The sequence below is a fragment of the Salvelinus alpinus genome, chromosome 20 (assembly GCF_045679555.1).
Source record: "Salvelinus alpinus chromosome 20, SLU_Salpinus.1, whole genome shotgun sequence".
NCBI classification, from domain to species: domain Eukaryota; kingdom Metazoa; phylum Chordata; class Actinopteri; order Salmoniformes; family Salmonidae; genus Salvelinus; species Salvelinus alpinus.
Genome location: NC_092105.1, coordinates 26,367,757 through 26,380,812, shown reverse-complemented (window position 1 = coordinate 26,380,812; position 13,056 = coordinate 26,367,757). Strand labels below are relative to the sequence as shown.

At 44.0% G+C, this 13,056-nt stretch overlaps 1 protein-coding gene and 1 pseudogene across 2 annotated transcripts in view; both read left to right on the top strand.

Moving 5' to 3' along the window:
* Positions 1-35: 35 nt before the first annotated feature.
* LOC139547096 (protein mab-21-like 3) lies at positions 36-8,491 on the top strand (annotated as a pseudogene).
* The window catches only part of LOC139546577 (neuroligin-4, X-linked-like), a 25,440-nt gene continuing 20,562 nt past the window's right edge, over positions 8,179-13,056 (top strand). The window contains exons 1-3 of one of the 2 annotated variants that reach the window (XM_071355115.1): positions 8,179-8,569; positions 11,184-11,838; positions 12,266-12,418. In XM_071355115.1, coding sequence (XP_071211216.1) covers positions 11,352-11,838; positions 12,266-12,418 — 640 coding nt within the window. In that variant the 5' untranslated portion in view covers positions 8,179-8,569; positions 11,184-11,351. The remainder of the gene's footprint in view (positions 8,570-11,183; positions 11,839-12,265; positions 12,419-13,056) is intronic. The other variant, XM_071355116.1, reaches the window with a different exon arrangement.

The window sequence follows — 13,056 nt, the reverse complement described above, 5'->3', positions numbered from 1 at the left end:
CAACACTATTGACCTCAGTAAGGGATCTAGTGCTAATGGGTCCTGAGGCACTGGAGGTCCTTCTGCCGGGCACTTCGTTGGGTTCTAAAGATCCACAGTTCATTGTTTTACTGGCCCTTATTTGGGCTTTTCAGACCGCACTTTCAGAGCAGGGCCAGGGGTGTATTCATTATTCAGACTGTTGCAACGATAACCATTAACCGTTTATTCTAGGAACCAAGAACGGAAGCAAACGGAGCAAACAAAATAAAATGTTGAGGGACCTACCTGAATTTGTCCAATAGAAACTTGTTTTCAGTTTGGGAAAAAACGGTTTCTGTTGCAAAATGTTTTGCAACCGACTAAATGTTTTGCAACAGAATCAAAGTAATGAATACACCCCAGCTACGATCATGCCGTTGTGACCATGGTGGCCCAAAGGCTCATGGAAGCTCTTTAGTATAAAAAAAAAACGATGATGGTGGAACACTTTCGACATCCGGACCATAGTGCCAGGAAAACAGGTCACACACACTCATTAGTCAGCTCCAGTCAGTCCGCTAAATTCTGGTGGAGAGATCAGAGCTGAACTGTTCTCAGAGTTAGATAGTGAAAATGACAGACTTCTGAGGAAGGGCTGGACCACTACCTCTTTAATCAAGTGAGGGTCATATGCTGCTACGTAGTGTGTGTGTGTGTGTGTCGTGGTTATCGTGTGTGTTGATTATTGTGTGTGTGTTAGGTGGACCTAGTGGTACCGGACAGTGGACAGGCGTGTTGAGGTTCTGAAGGTGGTCAGAGATCTGACCGCTAAGGTCAGCAAGATAGATGGATGCCTCCAGTCCATTGCCCACGCTGGAGTCAACAACGAGAACATCAAGATAACACAACGACTTTGATATCTTTCACACAGTAGCCTTCAATATGTCAATCTCAGAATTATGGGATCTCTGTGTGTGTGTGTGTTCAGGACCAGCCTGCCGTGGTGTCTAAATGGGGCCACTGTGCTTGTGTGTGTTAATATTGTGTGTGTGCCTGTGAGGGGTCTGATGATTGTGTGTGTAGGTCCTGACTCCCAGCCTGGTATTGGTGAGTGTTCCGGTGAGAGGGTTGATTGGATATCATGAGCATGTGACTTGTCAGTGAAGATCACAGGAGGTTGGTGGCACCTTAATCGGGGAGGACGGGCTCGAGGTAAAGGCTGGAGTGGAATTAGTGGAATGGTATCAAATACATTAAACACATGACTTTCATGTGACTGATGCCATTCCATTTACTCCGTTCCAGCCATTCATGAGCCGTCCTCTCCTCGGCAGAGATAGTATTCTCTGACTGGCTCACTCCTCCCTACTCCTATCCACGAGCCAGAGAAACTCTACCAATGGCTGAAGCTGGAGAGCTTCACAAGACCCGCCCAGGACTTGCAGGTAGGATGTCTTAAAGCAGTTCAAAGAGTTAGCCAGTAAAATGTTTTAAATATTCTCAAATAACTCTATTGATCTGCATGCGTTTGTATGTTTGTCTTTTATAGGATGCCAAAGTGTGTGGAGGGAGACATTGTTTGTTGTTGCCATAGAGACGGTGGAAGGTGTGATGGAGGCGGAACTTGTTCCAACAGTGGAGCTGATCAACTATTATCAGAAGAAGGCCCACTGGCCCCACCTTCTGCAGCGCTGGCCAACCACAGAGAGAGCTCACTGCATCAAGGTCAGCTGGGAGTCATGCTTACTAACTCCTACTTCCCTACACCTAAAGGACTCTCAGACCATGAGAAACAAGATTCTCCGGTCTGATGAAACCAAGATTGAACACTTTGGCCTGAATGCCAAGCATCACGTCTGGAGGAAACCTGGCACCATCCCTACGGTGAAGCATGGTGGTGGCAGCATCATGCTGTCGGGATGTTTTTCAGCGGCAGGGACTGGGAGACGAGTCAGGATCGAGGGAACGATGAACGGAGCAAAGTACAGAGAGATCCTTGATGAAAACCTGCTCCAGAGTGTTCAGGACTTTGGACTGGGGTGAAGGTTCACCTTCCAACAGGACAATGACCCTAAGCACACAGTCAAGAGAACACATGAGTGGCTTCGGAACAAGTCTCTGAATGTCCTTGAGCGGTCCAGCCAGAGCCCGGTATTGAACCCAATCAAACATCTCTGGAGAGACCTGAAAATAGCTGTGCAGCGATGCTTCCCACCCAACCTGACAGAGCTTGAGAGGATCTGCAGAGAAGAATGGGAGAAACTCCCCAAGTACAGGTCTGCCAAGTTTGTAGCATCATACCTAAGAAGACTCGAGGCTGTAATCGCTGCCAAAGGTGCTTTAACAAAGTACTGAGTAAAGGGTCTGAATACTTATGTAAATGTGATATATCCGTTTTTAAGTTTTATACATTTGCAAAAAAATCTAAAAATCAGGTTTTGCTTTGTCATTATGGGGTATTGTGTGTAGATTGATGACATTTTTTTTTTTTAATCAATTGTAGAATATGGCTGTAACCTAACAAAATGTGGAAAAAGTCAATGGTCTGAACATACTTTCCGAATGCACTGTAAAACCAATACAGAGTGTGTTGAATGTCCTTATTAAACAAGTCACAAGTGTATTTTTTCTTTACTGAATCAAGTTTTGAGTTTATTATGTTGCATACATTATTGCGTCTGTTGAAATGTCAGTTAAAAAGTTTCATAGATTTGAATTTTCATGTAACACATATCAACTGCTTCTACGTTTATGATCCAGCAGAGTGCAGCATCGCTCCACTCCCTGTGTGTCAGCAAGTAAAATGTTATTTGTCACATGCTTCGAAAACAACAGGTGTAGATGAACAATGAAATGCTTACTTCCGGCTCTTGCCTACAATGCAGAGAGTAAAATAATAACACAAGGAAGAAATACACAATTGTTAACAACACCTTGGCTATATACACAAGGTACCAGTACCGAGTTGATATGCAGAGGTACGAGGTAATTGAGGTAGATATGTACAGTACCAGTCAAAAGTTTAGACACACCTACTCATCCAAGGGTTTTTCTTTATTTGTACTATTTTCTAAATAATAGTGAAGACTTCAAAACTATGAAATAACACATATGGAATCATGTAGTAACCAAAAAAGTGTAAAACAAATCTAAATGTATTTTTGATTCTTCAAAGTAGCCACCCTTTGCCTTGATGACAGCTTTGCACACTATTGGCATCCTCTCAACCAGCTGCTCCTGGAATGCTTTTCCAACAGTCCTGAAGGAGTTCCCACATATGCTGAGCAATTGTTGGCTGCTTTTCCTTCACTCTGCGGTCCAACTCATCCCAAATATCAATTGGATTGAGGTCGGGTGATTGTGGAGGCCAGGTCATCGGATGCAGCACTACAACACTCTCCTTCTTGGTCAAATTGCCCTTACACAGCCTGGAGGTGTGTTGGGTCATTGTCCTGTTGAAAAACAAATGATAGTCCCAATAAGCGCAAACCAGATGGGATGGCGTATCGCTGCAGAATGCTGTGGTAGCCATGCTGGTTAAGTGTGCTTTGAATTCTAAATGAATCACTGACAGTGTCACGAGCAAAGCACCATTATACCACCTCTGCCATGGTTCACGGTGGGAACCACATATGCGGAGATCTTCCGTTCACCTACTCTGCGTCTCACAAAGACACGGCAGTTGGAACCAAAAATCTCTAATTTGGACTCATCAGACAAAAGGGCAGATTTCCAACGATCTAATATCCATTGCTCGTATTTCTTGGACCAAGCAAGTCTCTTCTTATTATTGGTGTCATTTAGTGGTGGTTTCTTTGCAGCAATTTGACAATGAATAATAAAATTTTTAATAATGAAGCCCTGATTCACGCAGGCTCCTCTGAACAGTTGATGTTGAGATGTGTCTGTTACTTGAACACTGTGAAGCATTTATTTGGGTGGCAATCTGAGGCTGGTAACTCTAATGAACTTATCCTCTGCAGCAGAGGTAACTCTGGGTCTTCTTTTCCTCTGGCGGTCCTCATGAGAGCCAGTTTCATCATAGCGCTTGATGGTTTTTGCGACTGCACTTGAAGAAACTTTGAAAGTTTTAGAAATTTTCCAGATTGACTGTCCTTCATGTCTTAAAGTAATGATGGACTGTCGTTTCTCTTTGCTTATTTGAGCTGTTCTTGCCATAATATGGACTTGGTCTTTTACTAAATAGGGCTATCTTCTGTATACCACCCCTACCTTGTCACAACACAACTGATTGGCTCAAACGCATTAAGAAGGAAAGAAAATGCACAAATTAACTTTTAACAAGGTACACCTGTTAATTGAAATGCATTCCAGGTGACTACCTCAGGAATCATGTTGAGAGAACGCCAAGAGTGTGAAAGCTATCATCAAGGCAAAGGGTGGCTCTTTGAAGAATCTAAAATCAAAAATATATTTTGATTTGTTTAACACTTTTTTGGTTACCACATGATTCCATGTGTTATTTCATGTATTTATTCAACAATGTAGAAAATAGTAAAAAATAAAGAAAAACCCTTCAATGAGTAGGTGTGTCCAAACTTTTGACTGGTACCGTACTTATACAGTTGAAGTCGGAAGTTTACATACACCTTAGCCAAATACATTAAAATCAGTTTTCACAATTCCTGACATTTAATCCTAGTAAAACTTCCCTGTCTCAGGTTAGTTAGGATTGCCACTTTATTTTAAGAATGTGAAATGTCAGAATAATAGTAGAGAGAATTATTTATTTCAGCTTTTATTTCTTTCATCACATTCCCAGTGGGTCAGAAGTTTACCTACACTCAATTAGTATTTGGTAGCATTGCCTTTAAATTGCTTAACTTGGGTTAAACGCTTCGGGTAGCCTTCCACAAGATTCACACAATAAGTTGGGTGAATTTTGGCCCATTCCTCCTGACAGAGCTGGTGTAACTGAGTCAGGTTTGTAGGCCTTGCTCGCACCCGCTTTTTCAGTTCTACCCACAAATGTTCTATAGGATTGAGGTCAGGGCTTTGGGATGGCCACTCCAATACCTTGACTTTGTTGTCCTTAAGCCATTTTGCCACAACTTTGGAAGTATGCTTGGGGTCATTGTCCATTTGGAAGACCCATTTGCGACCAAGCTTTAACTTCCTGACTAATGTCTTGAGATGTTGCTTCAATATATCCACCTAATTTTCCTTCCCTCATGATGCCATCTATTTTGTGAAGTGCACCAGTACCTCCTGTAGCAAAGCACCCCCACAACATGATGCTGCCACCCCTGTGCTTTACGGTTGGGATGGTGTTCTTCGGCTTACAAGCCTCCCCCTTTATCCTCCAAACATATCAATGGTCATTGTGGCCAAACAGCTCTATTTTTGTTTCATCAGACCAGAGGACATTTCTCCAAAAAGTACAATCTTTGTCCCCATGTGCAGTTGCAAACCGTAGTCTGGCTTTTTATGGCGGTTTTGGAGCAGTGGCTTCTTCCATGCTGAGCGGCCTTTCAGGTTATGTCGATATAGGATTAGTTTTACTGTGGATATAGATACTTTTGTACCTGTTTCCTCCAGCATCTTCACAAGGTCCTTTGCTGTTGTTCTGGGATTGATTTGCACTTTTCTTACCTAAGTACGTTCATCTCTAGGAGACAAAACGCGTCTCCTTCCTGAACGGTATGACGGCTGCGTGGTCTCATGGTGTTTATACTTGCGTACTATTGTTTGTACAGATGAAAGTGGTACCTTCAGGCGTTTGGAAATTGCTCCCAAGGATGAACCAGACTTGTGGAGGTCTACAATTTATTCAGAGGTCTTGGCTGATTTCTTTTGATTTTCCCATGATGTCAAGCAAAGAGGCACTGAGTTTGAAGGTAGGCCTTGAAATACATCCACAGGTACACCTCCAATTGACTCAAATGATGTCAATTAGCCTATCAGAAGCTTCTAAAGCCATGACATCATTTTATGGAATTTTCCAAGCTGCTTAAAGGCACGGTCAACTTAGTGTATGTAAACTTCTGACCCACTGGAATTGTAATACAGTGAATTATAAGTGAAATAATCTGTCTGTAAACAATTGTTTGAAAAATTTCTTGTGTCATGCACAAAGTAAATGTCCTAACTGACTTGCCAAAACTATAGTTAGTTAACAAGAAATTTGTGGAGGTGTTGAAAAACAAGTTTTAATGACTCCAACCTAAGTATATGTAAACTTCCGACTTCAACTGTAGGTAGGGATAAAGTGACTAGGCAACAGGATAGATAATAAACCGTAGCAGCAGCGTATGTGATGAGTCAAGAGTTAGTGCAAAAGGGTCAATGCAGATAGTCTGGGTAGCTATTTGGTTAACTATTAAGTAGATTTATGGCTTGGGGGTAGAAGTTGTTTAAGGTCCCGTTGGTTCCAGACTTGGAGCATCGATACTGCTTTGCCGTGCCGTATCAGAGAGAACAGTCTAGGACTTTGGTGGCTGGAATTTTTGAAAAAGTTTTGGGCCTTCCTCTGACACCGCCTGGTATGGAGGTCCTGGACGGTAGGAAGCTTGGCCCCAGTGATGTACTGGGCAGTACGCACTACCCTCTGTAGCGCCTTGCGGTCATATGCCAAGCGGTTGCCGTACGAAGCGGTGATGCAACCAGTCAAGATGCTCTCAGTGCTGCAGCTGTATAACTTTTGGAGGATCTGAGGACACATGCCAGATCTGTTCAGCCTCCTGAGGGGGAAGAGGCGTTTCTTTTTTATTGAACCTTTATTTAACTAGGCAAGTCGGTTAAGAACAAATTCTTATTTACAATGACAGCCTACCCCGGCCAAGCCCTAACCCGGACAACTCTGGGCCAAATGTACGCAGTGCTATGGGACTCCCAATCACGGCCGGTTGTGATACAGCCTGGAATCAAACCAGGTCTGTAGTGATGCCTCTAGCACTGAGATGCAGTGCCTTAGACCGCTGCGCCACTCGGGAGCGTTGTTGTGCCGGCTTCTTCTCAACTGTGTTGGTGTATGTGGAACATGTTAATTCCTTAGTGATGTGGACAGCAAGGAACTTGAAGCTCTCAACCCGCTCCACTACAGCCCCGTCGATGTGGATGGGGGCGTGCTCGGCCCTCTGTGTGTGTGTGTGTGTGTGTGTGTGTGTGTGTGTGACACCTGCAGATGAGATGAGCTTTCCTAAAAGGCCACAGCAGGGAGCTAGTCCTCACATTGCCTCATAGCAGACACCTGAGGCAGGCTTTATATTGGGAGACATACTGAATGACAAGGACTGCACTCGGTCCTCCTAGGCACCCTTTTTAGGGATTTGTGTGTTTATAAAAGTACCCTCATGCACTGTACTGTTTTGGGCTTATGTTTGCATACACTGTTTTTGGTTAATGTTTTTCTATGTTTGCTGAGAAGGTGAAGAGAGGATGGCGGGAACACAGGGAACTGAGCGGATGGAGAGAACGTGTGGAGGAAACTAAATGTGTCTGACATGGTGAATGTTCCCAAACACACACAACGGTACACACAACGGTCCCAAACACACACACACACAACGGTATTTCTAGTATAGCTGTTACCATTTACACCTCTACGTCTTCAGGATCCCATCCATACTGAGGCCTACTGCTCCTACCAGCGTTCTAGCTCTTGGGGGCCGCAAAGTCAGATTTGTGCAGTGTATAATTTGTTTATAGAACCAGATCGTCTATGTAAGGAGAATCAGCTTTGTTGTGTGGCATCGTGGGTTAGGGTTAGAGTTAGGGTAGCGTCATGGGAGGGGACATGAATCACTGAGCTGACATTAAGGGTTAGGGATTGAGGTGACTGGGTGAGTCATGTCATTTCTCTCTCACTCAAACACACACACACTGTCCACCGGAATGGCCTCAGAAAATAATACAGACATAGGGTAGTTATTGGAGACAGAAAAACACACTAATGTGATGTCATCTTGTGACTTAGTTTGATTGTTTGATTGAAGGTTTTTTTGTCACGAAGCTGTGTGTGTGTGTGATTGTATGTATTTTACCGTGGTGCTGCAATGATACAATGTGTGGTTTTAGTATTTTGAAGATATTCCATTTATGTTCCATCTTGTCTGAGACACAGTTCTCCCAACATGGATTCAGAAGCTAAGATGGGCTGTGTTGTTGTGATTACTGATAGCCTGTCCTGTGGTGTGTGTGTGTGTGTGTGTGTGTCCCAGCTGATGAGGGTGCATGAATCTATTGGCTGCAGGCTCCATTCAACACTGTCCAATAGCATCTGGAGAGAGACAGAGAGAGAGGGAGAGGGAGAAAGAGAGCGAGAAAGATGTGAACGTCGTAGTTTTTTCTTCTGTTAACGATAATCACGTCCTGTACCGTATTCAGTTGTTGCGGGGTTCAGACCACAAATACTTAGCCTATTACCGGGAGCTTACGGCAACGGTGGAATTTACCCCAGGCACGTCGCTGGTGCACGAGGCTCTGCAGTCATCGACACACGGTCCCAGGATTTCTCTCACCGCTCTCCTGTCCTCTCTCCCCATCTTCTTTTCAGTTTTCTTCGCAGTGAGGGATGAAACGCTCTGTCAGCTGACATTTTTACTGCAGCAGCTGCGTGAACAGACCAATGGAGCAATGACGTGTGTCGGTGAGTCTCATTTATCACCATGTTCTACTGTGTGTGTGTGTGTGTGTGGGGGGGGGTCCTGTGGGCTACAGTACGCTCATTACTATTCATCTGATGTTGCGCTTCACAGTCAAATTGTTGTGACTAAAACCCCGCTATCGAATGTATTTCACTGTTGGCTGTATATAATAGATATATAGCTGGATTTCAGATGGATAACAGGTTGATTTTCTTTAGACATGTCCTGAGTCTAAACGTCATGATTTAAGCAACACAACCGGTGTCATGGCCCCTGTAGCACCTGGGGGTGTCACTGCAGCGAATGGAGAGGAATGGGCTCTGATTTAAATATCCAGCCATATGCAGCTGATACAGGTCCAGATATAGGATACCTGATGATGCAGCTGCAGTACCAGTCACAGCCAAGAGATAACATTTAAATGTTACATATTAATTTCTCTCTCTCGCGCGCGCGCTCTCTCCATCTCTTTCTCTAAAATCGATTCAATTCAAATTACCTTTATTGGCACGAATGGGAACGACCAATACAATATCAATGCTATAGCAACAACAACTACTTGTGCGGACGTTTTAAACATTCATACTAATTTCCCCAAAAGGGCAGGGGGGTTCTGTGATTTAGAAACCTAGGACTGATATTTAACAAAAATTACAATAAGGAAATTACATTAATGACAATTGCAATAACTAGCACATACTGTGCTGCTAGCGCCAAGACTGTTGGCATGTCGATTTTGAATGTAGGCACAAATTATTATTCCACTGAAATAATAATATAGATCATTACACTGAAGTTAAGTGGTAAATGGGCAAAACAATGCCCTAATGATGAGTAACTATAACTTGTTACCATGATATTGCAATGCTATAACCATTTTATCCTGTGCTGTAGTCAGTGGCGATTTAAGCATGTAAGTCTTGGTGGGGCTAACTCCCCACATTTTTTTTTAGATGCATGCCAGCAAAGCCACTACACAACACAACACTAAACAATACATTAATTGCACTATAACGGTGACAAACGGTGCCCACAAACTGTTAGGGCCTACATAAAACTGTCGCAACAGCAGAGCTTTCTTTCCAGCACCATGGAGTGAATCCTTACCACTGCTACACCTGGCTATCAGTGGAGCCTTGTCTGGCAGCGAAACAGTTCATTCAGCCTCATAGTAAATGAGTAAAAAATGCCTTTTTAAAAACATAGCTGATATGGTTGACTTGCTTAAACAAATGTGATTTCTACTGACAATTGAGATGTACAAACTATGGCATAAGGGAACGATGAGCGGATAAGAGGTAATCCGTAATTTCGATTAAGACATTTAATGAACGAGCTAAGACGGACGTAGTCAATACAACTATTTGTTCAGCACTTTTGAAATGTACAGCGACAGAATACAGATCATGGGCCGTTCTTAACGTATTCTCCCTGTACACCAAGTCAGAACCTTAGGATAAATAAAGGGGGCATATAAGCAGACAATGAAAGCTATTTCAATATTCAATGATGACATTTCTCTAAAACAGGTTATAGGCTACATGTGCACCACTAAGTCAGAACAGTAGGCTAAGTTCTGAGGGGGAAAGGGACCAAATCATTAGGGTGTGGCACATGGGCTACTAACAGCTTACTACACAACATACACTTAGTATTACTTTCTTAGCTACAGTTTACATATCTCCCTAGCAAATTACATTATTTATGCAGCAACGTACAATACATTTTTGGAATCACTGTTGTGCTGTGCTCACTTGAACAGGAATGTGGGGCGGCGGTCCTTCTTGTGGGCAAATTTTGTCATGATGATGACTGCTTGTCTAGCTTGCTAGCTAAGATTTTGAAAGTATTATGTTGACATGATCAGTTCAATCAAAGCTACGGTAGATATAATGTGATTTGACGTCATTTTATCTGTGGCCAATGACCTTGAGCCTTCTTGGATGTGCACTTCAAATGTAAATCAATGACAGCACCCAAGAGGGCTTGAAATTTCTAGCTCTCCCTGTAGATTTTGAGGTGATGTAGTGTCCCCATGAGTGACAGAACACTTAGCCAATCACGGCACAACTAGAGAAGATGACCAACCCCTATGCTCTGTATTTTCCGCTAGCTGCCCCTACACCACAGAAAGCACTGAGCTAGGCTGAAGCACTTGCATGTTTGTATGTGGCTTTATTAACTCAAATTTTTTTTATACATTGTTTGCCAAAATAACATGCAAAACAGGCAACAAAAAAACAAGTGGGGCTCAAAATGACAGGTCGCCACTGGCTGCAATGTAAAATTATACCAAGATTGCTCTCAGTTTCTCTTTAGTTGGAGCATGAGAGGAGAAAATGTCTCTCAGTTTCTACCACTCTGCACCTTGAGAGGTTGCAGCCTGTTCTCTCTGGCCAGTCATGTTGTTTTAATGGGGTCTTCATGTCTATACTTTAAGTCCGCCTTTATTTGTGGTATTGTACTCTTTCAGAGTAGGCTGTGTCAAAAATGTTCCCAGTTCAGCCCACACGCTTGGAGGAGAACCATTGTACATGCAGTATGTATATATAATTCAAGCTCTGTCTCTGCTTTTTCTCTCTCTCCGTCTGTCTCTGTCTCTCTCCCTCCATCTAGGCAGAACAGTGTGACTGTACGAAGAGAACCGGAAGGTGACTGGCTGACCCAGGGAGGAGAGAGACATATTCTGAGACAAACACACACAAAAAACTGAGCAGGGCTACGTGAGTGTGTGTTAGACTCTCAGACGGAGTCCTGGTCTAAACCGAACGCAGACACTCCCACATGTCTCCCCCGTCTACCCCCACCCCTATCCCCTCTCTGCCCTCCTATCTACTGTGTGTCCTCTCCATGTTCCTGTCCCTGTCCAGACTGAGGGGCATCCTCCCCCCTCTCCTCTCCCTTGTCCTGTCCCTCCCCCCTGCTGCTAGCCAGTCAGTCATCACCACGTCCCAGGGCAGACTGAGGGGTCAGTTGACCCCCCTGCCTTCTGACCTGCTGGGCCCTGTGGTCCAGTACCTGGGGGTCCCCTACGCCCGCCCCCCCACCGGGGAGAGACGCTTCCAGCCCCCCGAGCCCCCCCTGTCCTGGCCAGGGGTGAGGAACGCCACCCAGTTCTCCCCCGTCTGCCCCCAGCCTGTAGAGGAACACAGCCTGCTGACAGAGATGTTACCTCTCTGGTACTCTGCCAATCTGGACATAGCCAGCACATACCTGTCACAGCAGAGTGAAGACTGTCTCTACCTCAATATATACGTCCCTACTGAGGAAGGTATGTAGTGTATACCACACACACACATACACACACACACACACAATCAAATCAAAGTTTATTTGTCACATGCTTACTTACAGGCTCTAACCAATAGTGCAAAAAAGGTATTAGGTGAACAATAGGTAGGTAAAGAAATAAAACAACAGTAAAAAGACAGGCAATATACAGTAGCGAGGCTATAAAAGTAGCGAGGCTACATACAAACACCGGTTAGTCAGGCTTATTGAGGTAGTATGTACATGTAGATATGGTTAAAGTGACTATGCATATATGATGAACAGAGAGTAGCAGTAGCGTAAAGAGGGGTTGGCGGGTGGATGCATCCATCTCTACATATTTATGCATGCGCCCACATATGTTTCTTTGCATATTGCAAGAGCTGTTGAACGCTCTGCAAATCTGGCTTGTGTGTGTGTGATTCCAGACATCCATGATGAGGGCGGTCTGCGGCCAGTGATGGTGTATGTCCATGGAGGTTCTTATTCTGAAGGGAGCGGCAACATGATGGACGGCAGTGTCCTCGCTAGCTATGGAAACGTCATTGTCATCACAATCAACTACAGGCTGGGAGTACTGGGTTAGTCAACTTCTTCATCAGCGTCGTCGTCATCTTTACCATCATCATCGTGAGATTCCGCCTAATCACCTTTCTGGCTTACTCTCTCACTGGTTGAAATGTCACCGGTCTGTGTTGCCACTGAGAAGCTAGCAGCCTGTACACAGCCAGATTCACTGTGTGTACGCCTGGTTAGAGGGGAGCCATCAGCTTTGTGTTTATGGCTCACAGTAGGTAGGGTTAAATTAAGCTTTATGAGAGAAGGAGGAGAGAGAGAGACTAGACACATTGGAAAGAATTAACTAAAAAACTGAGCAAACTGGAATGCTATTTGACCCTAAATAAAGAGTACACAGTGGCAGAATACCTGACCACTGTGACTGACCTAAAATGAAGGAAGGTTTTGACTATGTAAATATTCAGTGAGCATAGCCTTGCTATTGACAGAGGTCGCCGTAGGCAGACCTGGCTCTCAAGAGAAGACAGACTATGTGCACACTGCCCACACAATGAGGTGGAAACTGAGCTGCACTTCCTAACCTCCTGCCAAATGTATGGCCATATTAGAGACACATATTTCCCTCAGATTACACAGAACCACAAAGAATTCGAAAACAAATCAAATTTTCATTAAAAAAAACTCCTTTATCTATTGGGTG